Source organism: Amblyomma maculatum, chromosome 3, assembly GCF_055883805.1.
Source record: "Amblyomma maculatum isolate TAMU_Amacu chromosome 3, ASM5588380v1, whole genome shotgun sequence".
In the NCBI taxonomy this organism is placed as follows: Eukaryota; Metazoa; Arthropoda; class Arachnida; order Ixodida; family Ixodidae; genus Amblyomma; species Amblyomma maculatum.
In genome coordinates, this window is record NC_139346.1 from 181,255,418 (window position 1) to 181,269,966 (window position 14,549).

A 14,549-nucleotide genomic window follows, 5' to 3' on the forward strand; every position below is an offset into this window, starting at 1 on the left:
TCAAATTCGGATGAAGTAAAATTTCAGTGGTCTTGGTGGGCCAGATTTTGCCGATAGCCCACCTATATTTGGAAGGCACCATTGAGTTTGTCGTAGTCAATAATGGTTGCACATCAGTTTTGATGAAATTCGGACGAAGTCAAATTTTGGGGTGCATGTCGAAAGCCCATTTCTGGTGTGGTCCACACAATTTTTGGAGTTCGCCACTGCGTTGGCCATACTCAAGTTAGGTTGGACATCAGTTCTGGTGAAAATCTGAGGACATCAAATTTTGCGTGCAACCAACCCTAATTTTATTGTAACCTCGAATTTAATTTGGCTAGAGGGAAGTGAATTTGTTTAGAGATCAATTTTTGTCAAATTCTGACGAAGTCGTATTTAGGGGATCCAGGGGACGCAAACTCGAGAGTATCCCATCCAAATTTGGAGGTCACTACTGAGTTCGCCATATTCGAATTAGGTAGGGCTTCAAATTTTGTCAAATCGAATTTCGGGGTCCAGAGGGGGACAATTTGGGGGGTGTGGACAGACACTTCCTGTGCGCACTTTCTGCGGACCCCTTTTGCCATCTTATTTTGCCATTAGCTTGTTAATTTTCACACATTAATAAAATAAGTATGACGTTACTGGACCGGACCTGGGTTTTAGCCCGCGGCGACTCGAACAGATCAGCCTTGCTGGCCAGAATATGCTATCGCCTCTTATTCTTTTCGTTTCTTGCCCCTTTTTTTTTTTCGTTCAAATGAGGCCCAGCGGTTAGAAAATATCACACATATACACATTGATATGTTCCATGCATCAGGGTCGCAAAAAGATATGAGGTTAAATTAAAATTTCCTCAAAGTGTCTGGTCATAAGAATGCTCACCTACTGTGAATGGGGGTTCGCTTTGAGCTCGATACACTTCTCTAACGAACGAAACACTTTCAATGATGCTATCAAGAACCGACAGCACATTGACATCTGCGTGAAGAACAGCTTTCCACAAAATATGATGGTTGAGGACTATGAACTATGTCATCGCCGCAGCCGAACATCCACCGCATTCAACTGTCACTCCATTACGCTGTGTATTGCATGACGTCATATCTCCATCAACTTTCATTCGTGTGCAATGGATCCAAAATACATCGCTTTGGCGAGGGGCATTCAGCAGCCCCAGAATTTTATATTGCGCTGCAACTAAGGAGCCCACCTATTTTGCCGATTTTTGTTTGAATCCTCACCTTGAAAGATTTCTAGACTTGAATCTAAAACGAAGTGAAACACGGTGGGATAGTGCACATATTTCACCTATAAATCGGCTGTAATTTTTTCTTAGCGCCTGAGGGTGGCAATATCTAGGTTTGAGATGTCTCTTATTTTTATTTATTGCTTGTCCGAATTTATCCCTATTTCTACAACACAATCTCCTTATTTCTTCGTTATTCATAATTTTGACCACCACTTCGCTTCCTATATTCAGAATTTTTACTGTAGAACGATCGTTGTCTAGTTTGTAGCATGTCCTTGTAATACACCGTGTACACGAAACTCATAATTACTTATTCTTAAAATAAAGCGGAACGTGCCTACAGAGCTGGCTTAGTAATATCAAGGAACAGTTTGAACACTGTCAAAGTAACGTATCGGTTTGTATGCTGCAAAGAAAAAAGATAAATCGTGCCAACATTCTTTCTGTACCTCCATTCAGCAACACATACCCATTTATGACTTCGCCCTATGCAATTAACATACTTCCGAATTTTAGCGCCTAGAACGTGAACCAACAAACAAATAGTATTACGGATTAAAAAAAAAAGAAAAAGAAAAGCACCATAACGATACGCCTGATGCATGCATCTTACAATTATTGTAGCTGTTAAGCGTATAGGTGACATATTAGTTTAGACGTACATCGGCGTACAGGACCGCTCCTGAGCAGGCAAAGTGTGGCAGGATGTGGTCACTGCGCTTGCATGGGGGTCTCCAGAAAACGGGTTTACGTTTACGCTCTCTATTGTCGTCCCTCACGTTACACATATAAGTGCAGACACCTGACAAAAGAGCTTACAGTCGCAGACGTGAGAGCAAGTCATTACATTTTTCTTTGACCATTCAGCTTTCCTTTATTCGTGAGCTATCCACCAATTTTTCTTTTAATTTCCGGCATTGAAAACATCATGTATTGCTCTTGATCAATACCTTCTCACTGCCAACGCATCAATTCTGCCCACTCTCTCATTCCCCTCAGCTTCGCCGACTATAACCGGGCGAGGCAAAAAAACGCCTGGCCTGAAAAATCGAACCAATCCTTGAAACTCTGTCCCTCCGTGCTCCCAGCTCTCTCGCTCGGCGCAAAGAGCGAGCGGAAGACTAGCACAGTGCTCTGCATAAAAAAAGAAGAAGAAAAAAAAAAAGAAAGCCTAAACTGCTCAATCAAGATTCCGGTAGTGACGGAGAGCATCACGTGCTCTGGGCAAGCGCTTACGTCACGTCCGCCCGGACCGGCTCTTTTCTTCTCTCTCCTCACAAGCGTCGCCTCCTCTCCCAGAGGTCTCCGTGTCGCCGATTGCGGAGTGCGCGCAGTCGTTCCTTCGGCGAGCGGAAACGCCCGAGACTTCTTGGCACGGGAATTTTACACGGCGTGCCCCCGCTGCCGAAGCTTTTCTCTGACTTTGTGCGTGCGCCTATGGTGAGCTACTGCTTGTGATCCAAACAGTCGTCCACTACAGCTGGATGCGATCATGAAGTGTGCTCCGTTGCTCGCGCTTTTCTTCGTCGGAATCGCCTCCGCGCTCAAAGGTAGGCCGGTCCTTTCTTGCAGTCCTGTTCCTGACGGCTTCGTCCCCCGGCCCCATGTATGTGTTGTGCCTGTGTGCGCGCTCCCCTGTGCGTGTGTGCGTGATTATGTGTGTGTGTGTGTGCTTTGGACAGCGCCTCGGTTTCCATATTTGGCGGATGTGGAGCAGTGCGAGCTGCGACGGCGGTCTCCTTCGCGGCCTGTATCAAGCGCGTCGCCACCTTGATCGCGCCGTAGACGCACCGCTGCGCACGTCGTCCTTCGAGAGGCCGAGGTGGCGGTGATACCGCATAGCTTCCCCGGGGGCCGCCGCTCTCTCGCGAGTGAGCTGCTGAGCACTGCTAGCCGCTAGGCCTAACTCACCGAGCGGGCATCTCTCAGCGGCGCGCGCGCTTCGATCCTTCTACTCGTCCGTCCGTCTACGCCGCATCTAGGCGAAATTGAACGGAGTTCACGTTTTTAACCGTCGTGGGTTCGCGACCACCTAATCATCGGAAGAAGGAGGCAGTACAGCGTTTGTTTCTGCCAGCAACCGCTTGTTTACGGTGTCCTGAGTAGCCGCCGCGAAGAATGCGGTCAGGCAGCGGTGCATTCGGCTGCGAATGCTTGTTACATGCGCGCGGGCTTCGGCGTTGCCATTGGCAACGCGATCTGATTGCCCGTTGTTTTGGTCTTCCTAGCAAGAGACCTTTAGTATTTTTCTTTCGGAGGCGGGGTCAAGTGTTCACAACAGGCAGCATGTGTTTCGGGTCCCCTGTTGTCATCTCCATTTGAGTTCGATGACGTAGTATGCCAGTACATTTCATCGTCGTGTGGGCTGATTTTGCAGAAATCTGAACAGGTTTTTTTTTTTTTTTGTGCTCGCTTTAACTCGCCGTATTGTTCTCTTAGGCAGCGCTTTTCGAAAATGAATCTCTGGTTTTGTTTGGTTTACGGGGTTTAACGTCCCAAAGCGAGTCGAGGATATGAGAGACGCCGTAGTGGAGGGCTACGAAAATTTCGGCCACCTGGGGTTCTTTAACGTGCACTGATGTCGCACAGTACATTGGCGGCTTGCTTTCCGCCTCCATCTAGAAACGACCACCGCGGCCGGGATTGGATCCCGCACCCTTGGGTTCACTAGTCGAGCGCCCTATCCACTGCATCACCACGGCGGGAAAAGTGAACCTCCATGTTCGGACCGTGATAAGTCTGTCACAAAAGGGTGGGTAGCTAACGGGTGCTCTGAATGACATGTGCATCGGTGTACCGCTTGTATTTTGCTGAGAGCACGTTTCATTCGAGCATTTTATTTTCATGGTCCCCAAAACTTCGCAGTTCCTGATAGGGTCACTACACCTGCGTTCTTAGGAGCTGTGGGCAATAATTGGCCGTCAGCGCTTCGTGAAAAGCGCGAAACACTTGGCTCATTTGGGTCAAAAATTGCACACTGCAGTTATAGCTCCGTCTACGCCGGCGGATGACCCGGTCACTGGGTGCCGTCTGAGCTCGTCTACCTGAGGCGACCATCATTAAGCCAGGAAAACACATCTGGGTTATGAAGACGAAAAGAAAGAATACGGGACGGTAGAGCGGAAAATAGAGAATGATGATAATGAACAGAGAACCCACTTTCGACGCTGTACGCATCATATGTGAACGAGCTCAAAGTAAGCCGCCGCCGCCTGCTGGCATGCAACGGCCCTGTCCATGGCGTAGCTGTCTGCTGCCCTTGTGCTGTTGCAGGGGCGAGGCCGATGTGTATGTGTGCCCGTGAGTGCTTAGCGGAAGGCGGATAGGCGCTGATCGGCGTAATTATCAGGGAATAGAATCGGCCCCGCCATTATTATAGCTACCTTGCTTTTCTTTCGTCTGGCCAAAGCAGGTAGCCCCGGTCGTGCAGGTTTCCATGCCTTCTCACTGTCTTTCTTGTTTCTGTCTAGCTTCGTTCCATTCCTAGGGAGTCGCCGAGGGCAACAGTGATACGTGAGGTTCGGATGACCGGTCATTGCAGTGCACGCGATCCTGTCGTATACGGTTTCTTCGCGAATAATTGCTCTCGGCTCAAGACATCTGCGATTGCGTAAGATGCGCGCTTACTTGAGCAATCGTTTCGGGGCGATGGTAGGTCTTTGCCACGCGATGGGGGTACGTTTTGCCCCCCCCCCCCCCCCTCCCCCCCTTCCCGACGAGAATGTCAACCAGACACGCCACCGGTGTGGTCAGGCACCGACAGTGGGCTGGCGTCAGCTTCGATTTGGTAGCCAGGTTGTGAAAAACAGTGCGTCCTTTCTCGGAAGTTGCAATCGCGATGGAGACGGAATGGTCGGGTCATTTGAAGGGACAAGCCGAAGTAGGTTGTATACATGAAGTAACACCTTCTAATGAGAGATAATGCAGTTACACTGAAAACGGAGCATTCATATCAGCTAGAAAAAAAAAAAAAACAGAGATAAAAGGCATTATCGCCATAAGTTGCGGTGACTCCAAGGGGAATTGTATTATTGCTCAGGAGATTAAGCGCAGGATTACATGCCACATTTTCTAGCTAGCTTTAGTTTCATTACCGCTGGCGCATATTTATAGCAAAAGACGGAAAGAAAACTCAGGTATGGAGAGATTATAGAGGGAGGGCAGTGATTGAAGAAGGAAAGAGGAAAACACAGTCACAATGCTTTCACACTGTCCTTCACTTCAGGACGCCGTTCGCGTAGTCATGCTGACGGATACCAGTGCAGCGTATTCCCTTTCATCATAACCAGTGGATAATTAATGCCGGTAAACCATGAGTTCCGACGTCATCAAAAGCCAGCGCCAGATATTCGAGCGACAGTGGCGAGGAAAAATATCCATAGATTTCCATTCACAATTTTTAACCTTTGAAGGTAAAATTTTGGGCGTTTTTACTCTGCCATGAAGCGTTTCCCATCCATCCATTCATTCATTCATTCATTCATTCATTCATTCATTCATTCATTCCTAGACTTGAAGGAACCACAAGTAGCGTCTACAGATTTTTTAACCTTTGAAGGCAAAATTTTGGGCGTTTTTACTCTGCCATGAAGCGTTTCCCATTCATTCATTCATTCATTCATTCATTCATTCCTAAACTTGAAGGAACCATAAGTAGCGTCTACAGATTTCAGAGAAGTCCAGTTATTGTACTTTCCTAGGAACAAGAACCTGCTTAGGAAAAAGTGGTCCACACTAGTGCGTCGCCATCTTGACCGCCACGTTACAATGCATCACTGTGGCCAGCATAGTTTTTCTCGCTAAGTCAAATATGGGTAAATGCTTGAACTGGAATTTTGAAGACTGTGTGTGGTTAGATAATTGTAGTCGTTTAGGCACCGATTGGGGCATGTATAAGACGTTAATATAGGGCGATTGTGAATCATGTTCGCGAGCGGACACTCATCGAGTTTCGGTTTTAAATTTCAGTTTTCGAACGTTGTTTCAGCTTGAAGTTACAGTGTCAAGTGGCTTAAAACAAGGATCTGTTTATGGCAAAGAGCTGTTCGCGCTAACATGCATCGTGATTGGCACTTCCGTTCGTTGTATGCAAGGCGAAAGGTCTACAAGGATAGGGCATATCGCTTCACCTCTCAGCAAATTTATTCATGGATGTATTTCATGACAGTTTTTGCCTTCACATCGAGAGCTGTGGGGGGACGGCAAAGCGTGTGAACGAAAATGTCCCTGTCTCTGAATCCTTATAAATGCAAATTACACCGTTTGAACTAAACATTTTTATTGACATCACCGTTCAAACGTAATGACGAGCCTGTAACTTATATACGGGGAGAGCGTCAGTATGTTGTGGGTCATCGTTCTTTCTAACGTCGATGCCTCTCAGCGTTCGCTGTAATGTTTCCAGAATCATCATGTGACACGCACAACTGCTAGGCGCACTTTTTTTTTTCTTTTCTGCATTATATTGGACCAGTCAAAGTTCTGTTCTGGCTAAATTAGCACACTACAGGCTCGTCCTAAGCTGGTAAAAAACTTCTTCATTCATGAGAGTGCAAAATAAAACACGCAAGCTGACCGCCCTGTTTCGTTTTGAGGAAGTTGCGGAGCAGCTCTCCGAAGTACGAGAAGGGAGAAAAATGAAGAACAGTTTGCTGACACAGAGTGTATGCGCCATGGGGTGCAGGAGAACGCACCCAAAACAGGGAGAGCGAGACAGCGACACCAGCACTCGGAAAAGTTTATGGTGCCTAAAGGTATAACGTACACACACACGAAAGAGTCGACGTGACAACACTGTGCTTACGAGCATCGCTTAGCTCGCGGCCCTGCTATGAGATATCAGGCTTGCCTTCCATATACGCCGGCTTACGTTCAGGAAGGGGAAGGGGCTGAAGTGTGGATTAAATCGCAGACCTCGCATCGGTTATCGGCACCGTCGGAACGAAACAAGGAGTGTACGCAGTGTTAACTACATAGTAGCCACTGCGTTGATAATGCCCCTGTCCCGCACGCCAAACAATGGTATACTCGTAAACGCTTTCACGCTGTTGGTGGGCTTTCGTGTCCGACTCGTATACAACTAACGTCGAGTGTGCAGGCCGTTCGGCGCAGAGTTTACTATAATAATTACGTCCATGCCTCTTTGCGATATGCAATGAAAACATCAGCCAACGACGTTATAATACATACGCGCCTTCCGTAGGCGCTACATATACCGTCTAAAACGACCCCAAAAACAACGCTTCAGCTGTTGTCCCCTGCACGGCCAGCGAAATAGTATTTTTGTTAGAAGTGGACGCACAGTCACGTGACCAAACTGCTTCATCATGGCGGAGTGCGTTCTTTGCTCGCTCAAGTGCTTGAGCTGAAAGCGCAGCTTTTTCTCTGGAGTCAGTATATTAACTTTATGCTGTGATCCTCTCAGAGCTAATGAAACTTTACTAAGTACTGCATGGAACTGCGCGCGTAACGTCGTCTTGAGTTGTGGCTTAGCGCACTGTATGCGTTCTGCATGTCCACAAGGCAGCATGTTCAGCTCGCGCCTGACGCCCTATATATGCTTTGCCAAGAAGCGAAGAATGGGCGTGCCTCCTGGATAATCGTGCCTTGTGCACTGACACTCTTTAGATATCTACTGGAGGCTGGCCGTAAGCAAAGGTGTGGCATTTCGTAGCACTTCTGGAGCATATATCCAACCTAGCCATGTGCCCCTGAATGAGTGCCACGGAAACAGTTGAAACTTTGCAGTGCCCCCTTTATCTTCGTGTTGCGGACTGAAGTTCGAATCGATAAGCGTCTCCAAGCTGCGGGTCATCCCTTGCCGGCGCGAGATTGCTGACCTTCGCTCCATTCACAAACCTCTCCAGACAGAAGGCTCTTCCGATCCAAGATGGCGGCATTACATGCTGCAGCTCTGCCTCAGCCTCTCCGAATGGGTCGTTAATTAATGCGAATGCCTTTTCAGACTCACGGTGAAAATCTCGCGTTCTCGAAATTCCGCAAGATGTCGCAATAGGCTCTGACGTCAACATTATTTCCCGTTTCGGATAGTTATAGGCTTTCATTCTCGAATATGAAGGGAGATGAGTCCTGAGATGCCGATGTTGCCAAAGACGAAGCCAAAGAAAAGAAAGAAAGGAATGAAATTATAACAAGCACGCAAACATACAGGATAGAGGTAGAAGAGGAGGAGGACTTAAGCTCTTAAGTGAAGCAAGGTCAAATCCTGAAATGCTTCCTGGAGCGCTTGTATGAGCTTTCCTAGTTAAAAAAGAAAGCCAGGGCTGACCACCACGCTCTGTAATCTCGAAAAGGGCCTGGTATCTTTAGCCCGAACGGGTTTTGTTTTGTTGTGGGAAAAGTGCTTCCTGAGTGATTGCCCCTATAGCTCCTTCGCCAGCTTTTTCTTCGTCGCAGATTGCTTAGTGCTTATTAGCTGCTCGGCGCATTAGCTCCCCTTCCTCGCCTGAGAATTAGTTTTGGCCCTTGACGACTATCAGAGCTCTCAAACCTGGTTAGCGTCCATTCATCTTGCGTTTAATTACACGGTTACAGCGCGACCGCCTACAACGTCCGTTGGCGTTTGGGTTGGGCATGATCGGGTTTGCTTTCTGCCACGCATGCCTGTTTGTGCTTTGTTTTTCTGCCTTCTTGCCCGGATCCCCATCGAGCGAGAATGCTGTTTGTTCAGCCCGTCCAGCGTTCTCCGAGCAAGACAGGAATGCGCGCGTGGACGCGTACTTGAAATAGCACCAAGAAGGCGTGCGGGCAGTCTCTTAGCTTGCTTTCTTTAGTGGCCACCGCCCTGTGCTTTTTTTTACTGTGTACGCATATCCACTGTTTGTGTAGAAGCAGTGAGCTTAACGTTGCTCTAAATTGCCTCTTACAGAAACACTGCCAGTGTAGCGGGTTCATGACGCATGAACAACGAGAAGGAAGAGACTGTCGGCTTTGCGGAGGCCGACAGGATTTGTTAGCCGCTTACCGACTGGAACTTGTTTCGGCCTCGCAGCCTCTGTTATTTATGTTGTGCACTAAGGAACTGAAACATTTTCAATACTTTGTAGACTGTGTGGGAGGTTTGCTTGCTTTAATAACGTAAAAACGCAAGAATTCTTACAAGTACAAGGGCACGAAGGTCGGTTTGTTTGGATAACTAGAAGTTCATGATAACAAGAGCCCTCTGTAGTAGCCGAGCAGTATGACGTTGCCACTTGCTGACATGGCGGCATACAGCCATAATCTATTCGGGAAATTTTCCCTCTTCCAGGAAACTGCATGAAAAGAAATTCCCAAAAGTGAGTTTTTCCAGAACTTCAGAGAAATTTTAGAGCCGAAGTAATTATCACTTTTTTCAAAGATACGGCTTAAATAAGGATATCTTGGTTTAATGAAGGAAATTTCCGGTTACGGTGCGGAACTTCGCTACCGACATACGAGGCACGGTATTTGATATTTTGTGGAGGTAAAATATTTTATTAAAAATGTTCCGGAGGTTGTAGCGGTGGTTGGAGTCCTCAGTCCGGAACCCCATTGGCGTAGGCTGCTGTCCTCGCTCTTTCGATGAGTTCTTTTTGACCCCTTGCGTCCGAGTTGGTCAGAGCTGCCTCCCACCCCTCATGCGTTGGCTGGTTATTAATAGTGGCAGTCTGATTTCGCTGGCAGGCCCACACCAGATGGTACAGGTCCGCCTCCTCCCCGCAGAATTTGCATTGTGAGTCAAATAACTCTGGGCCTATTGCGTGTAGTCTTCGTGGGTTGTTAAATGTGTTGGTCTGTAACTTGCGGAGGTGTACCTCCTCCCCTTTGTTTAGTGTCTTTGCCGGTGGAGGATAGACCCGGCGAGATAATTTTAAAGTGTTGACGTATTTCAGTGTTAGCAATGGGGTAGGAGGTTCCACGGGATCCGTATTGTGTAGCCCGGGGGAGAAATGCTCGGGCTGATTTCATATTCGGACACCTTGCACTCGGTTGCCTCGCATGCACAGGTATTCTCTGGCGGCACCTCCATCTGTTCTGTTTCCTTCGAGCCTCTTTGCGGTCTGTCTGGTCGCTTGCAAGAAGGGGAAGGCAGTCGCGTTCTCCGAACGCCGAAAGAGCGCGCCGCCTGGCGTTCCTGGAAACTTGTCTGCACACCTTTTCCCAAACCGAGCCGTTGCTTCGTGTCAGCGGCCGGTGTGTGTGTGTTGCCATTGTTGACACTGGGCCGTTGCCAGCGCGTACCAGCGCGACAAGCGATGCGCGCCCGGCGCCCGGCGCCTCGTGAACCTTGGGCTTTGAAAAGCACGCGCCTTGGGTGGTGCGATTTGTAAACAATGGGAGAGCTGTCTGCTGGTAGCTGCATATGCATATATGCATACCTGCTGTGTGAAGAGAGAGAGAAGCATTCTTGGTTGCGGCGATGAGCAGAAAATGAAGCATTTAGCTCACACTCGGGGAAGGGGCAGTCAGAGGGTGCGAGATGAGACGGATATTTTTGCACGCTCTGTGCGTAGGGTGAGGTTATTACATTGTCGTCAGGGAGAATACAGCACGCCCAGCGTATAAACAGTTACATGTGGCGGGGGAACGCTTTCTCCCGTCTTACAACTTGTGTGCCGACAGCGGAGTAGAAGCTGTGCTGTACGAGCGCGAGGAGATTACTTCCAGAGCGGAGTATGCGCCTCGGTCTCGAGCTCTTGAGAGCTGGGCGTTAGGGCAAGGCACCGCATGATACTCCTGCATGTAGCATTCACTCATCGGTCAGCAAGTTCTGGGACATGAGGCTTCCCGATCGTACTGATTGCGCCGCGTACGTGCGGTACCTCTATCGCTGCCATGTCTATGGTCCGTGACAAGGAATAAGCGTCAGCGAACTTAGCCTAAAAACCCCGCCGGGGTGGCGCAGTGGTTACGGCGCTCGACTACTGTTCCCAAGGACGCGGGTTCGAATCCCGGCCTCGGCGGCCGCTTTTCGATGGAGGCGAAAAGCAAGGCGCCCGTGTGCTGTGCGATGTCAGTGCACGTTAAAGAACCCCAGGTGGTCGAAATTTCCAGAGTCCTCCACTACGGCGTCTCTCATAGTCTTTTCAGTTGCTTTGGGACGTTAAACCCCACAAACCAAACCAAACCTAGCCTTAAGTCAGTGTAATGTAAGGTTCCATGGTCAGTGTTTGTACCTTGTTTTCAGCACCAGTGTATTGTTTCGACATGTCCACACAGTTCTACCGATTATGAAACGTTAAACAAGATTGAACCCCGAAGTATCTATACCATGCGGTACACTGTCAATGAAGGACATCGTGCGCGATTTACCAGGAGTGCTTATTTGGCATTGCACAGAGACAGCCTGTCGTTAAGAGATGCACGCGTGCGTCACGCGCAGACCGACAGGGTTCCTTCGGACCGTACTCTCTCGGGCCGCTGTTGCTCGCTGATAAGCGACATTGTGGCAGGGGCGTTAAGTGGCGTTTCCTGCGTCTCCTCGCCGATAACGACACGCTGCATTCACGACAACCCGCGCTGTTATCGTGCTGCTTTCATCCTCCGGAAAGGATCGTGGGAGGTGGACTTTTTCTCCTTTCTTTAAAAGAGCCGGGAAGGCTGTTAGGAGGCTTCGGGAATGGTACTCACCGACCCACTTGCTGCTTTCGTAAACCACTCATCTGTCGAAGCGGGTCGGTCGATGAACTGTTAGATCGCACCGTCTCCATGGCGCTTGCAGTCATTACGTAGTTAGTGGCCCGTATTTAGCCCGATGTGGCAGAAGGGGACTTGAGAGGAAGGAGGGGGGCAAAGTAGTTGACCGGATTAGTTGCTGTCGCAGTAAGCTGCGCTGTAAGCCTCCATTCGGTGTGGTGACCTCAACACGCACCTTGGCGGAGAGAACGGTTCGATGGACAGGGTTTAGCAACGTGTTTTTTTTTTTCTTTCTTCTACAGTTGATATTTCCTACGAAAACAAGTAAAGGAATAAAAATATAGTGCGGATTTGTAGTATATATTCATCGCGTTTTGTAAATGTAAAGCTAGCTTGCAAAGGGTTACATCACTTCTGAAGAAATTCTTAATAGAAAAGAAAAATCGCGCTGCAGATAAATGTAAGGGGACTGCAAGGGGGGGGGGGGGGGGCGGAGAAGATAAGATAGGGGATTGGCTTTTGCCACTCTCGGTTTCGCGCGTGTCGTGTGCTGTCGGTGAATACCTGTCGGCATGATCCTCTTCATTCATGAAACCAGCTTGTCGAGCAATTAAATTGCGACTTTTCTTTTTTTATCTGCTCGAACGTAATTTTCAGATTTTCGCTAGGTTTTTTTATCCGCTCGCCTGCATGCAGTGATCGACGGATGGCGCTTGTTTCATATCCATCATCGAAAGGCATCTTCCTGAAGCGCGATGCATCTACCATGTCTTCATTTCCTCGCGTCCTTGGCCGGTCTTTGTCTCTCCTTTGGCCCCTGACCAAAAAGTGCACGAGCCACGAGTAGTAACAGCCCTTCGAGCCCACTGTCTGGCCTCCCTCCCTCCCGTCGACAGCAGCGACGCCAACCGTTGGGCAGCTCGCCAGCGGTGTAAGCGCCACTATAGCGCCACGCTCAATCTTCGTGCACGAGCTTGTGGGAGCCCCACGCACTTATGTATGCGCAGCTCGGGGTGCTGAAGGATCACTGCAAGATCTGCTGCTCGTTGGGGGGGGGGGGGGGGGGGGGGGGGGGGGGGGGGGGGGGGGGGGGGAGTTGTATCCTGTCATCTTCTCCAGTTTTATTTTGTCGCGCCCCATTCTCTGCAGGGAACGTAGAAAAAAAAAAAAGAGATAAAGAAACTGCCCCATCGTAGCTGCAAAGACGTGACGATGCGTCCTTCAGCCCGTCATACGGGCGTCTACTTTCGCGGGGCACAGGCGATGGCTGGTGGCGATGTTGAAAGGGGGGACGACAGCCATGCTTCTTTCTTAGGTTTGCCTTTTAAAATTCCCGCTCCCTATTTGCACTCCGTTGCCACCTTCTTTATTTGCATTATTTCTGTTTGCAGCCCGACATTGCTGTAATGTGCTGCCTCTTTGCGCATGCTACCACTAGTACTATTTTTATTTTTTTTTTTTCTGCCACTCTTCAGCTCTTCTCAGAGCTCGTCTCTCCCCCTTCCCCCAGTCTTCTTTTTATCTGCCGTCTGGCGCTTTTGTTGCCGTTGGTCCGACCACGAGAGCGTGGGCGTCTCGGCCAGTTGTCGAGCTCTTTTTCTTTAGCGTGCAAGGTCGCTTTTTCTCCACACTGAGGGGGCCGGCGACAGAAGGAGGGGGGTCGGGTTGCTCTTGTTTGTGAAAATCATGATGGGGTGTGACTGATCGCGCGCCACCGCCGTGAGCTCGTGCGAGCGGAGCCTGGGCCTCCCGCCCCGTCGTTTGGGAGCGCCGCAACGACGTCACGCCCGTGAAATTTCGACTTTATTTTTTTATTTGCAGTTTAACTGCTGGTGTGGGCACACACACCTATTTCGGTTCACTGGTCGGTGAGGGAAGGAGAAGGGTGGGATGCTGGCTTTGCCTTGACTTTCGCCTCGTGCTCGTAATCGCACGACGACCCGGTTGCATTCTGCGGTGTGTTCACTGTCGGGGTGGTCGGAGCAGCGCGCTTCGAAAACTAACATAGTCTAGTAACATTGGTGGGGGTTGCGGGTGGCCGGGCGTCTTTCCTCTTCCTTTCGTTTTGTGTGGTCTTTGTGCGGCAGTGTCTTTGGCCTTGATCAACGGTGGCGTTCAGAGGCCAACGTAGCAGTGGATGACGTCAGTGTTAGGTGGAAGATTAGATTGGGAATTATAACGGCATTCAAAGTCGCTGCAGCTGCCGAACGACAGGGTTTTGTGGGGGCACATGGGAGAGACTACTATACTAGTGAGCAAGCTATATATATGATGACGATGTTAAGGGCGGTGTATGCTAATTGGCGCGACTCTGGAAATTACTTATCCGGCAGAGTGCACACGTACGGTAAGCGATATGGCTTACCATGATACTTTGTTTGGCGAGTTGGTACTTATTCATTATTAATTTAAACAGCGCGAACACGAAGACAAAGGACATGTTTGCTTTTTCTGGGCCTTGGAGTAAAGGGCTTAGGCATAGTTGTGAGTCAGCGCTTGTACTGTGGCTTTCTTTTATCTTGTCCTTTGTCTTCGTGTTCGCGCTGTTTAAATTAATAACGGTAAGCGATATACAGTGATCGAGAACGACGAAGAGCTCATTATTACAGCGCAAGCTCTACTCTTCGCGCTGCACGTTTGACCTTGAGCCGAGAGACGCCGTAGTGGAGGGCTCTGTAAATTTCGACCATCTGTGGTT

General features: G+C 49.1%; 1 protein-coding gene across 1 annotated transcript in view; it reads left to right on the top strand.

Moving 5' to 3' along the window:
• The first annotated feature begins 2,519 nt into the window (after positions 1–2,519).
• Cals (calsyntenin 1) overlaps positions 2,520–14,549 on the top strand; it is a 186,067-nt gene continuing 174,037 nt past the window's right edge. Inside the window, exon 1 of the mRNA XM_084598840.1 lies at positions 2,520–2,784. Within this exon, the coding sequence (XP_084454966.1) occupies positions 2,727–2,784 (58 nt within the window). The 5' untranslated portion in view covers positions 2,520–2,726. The remainder of the gene's footprint in view (positions 2,785–14,549) is intronic.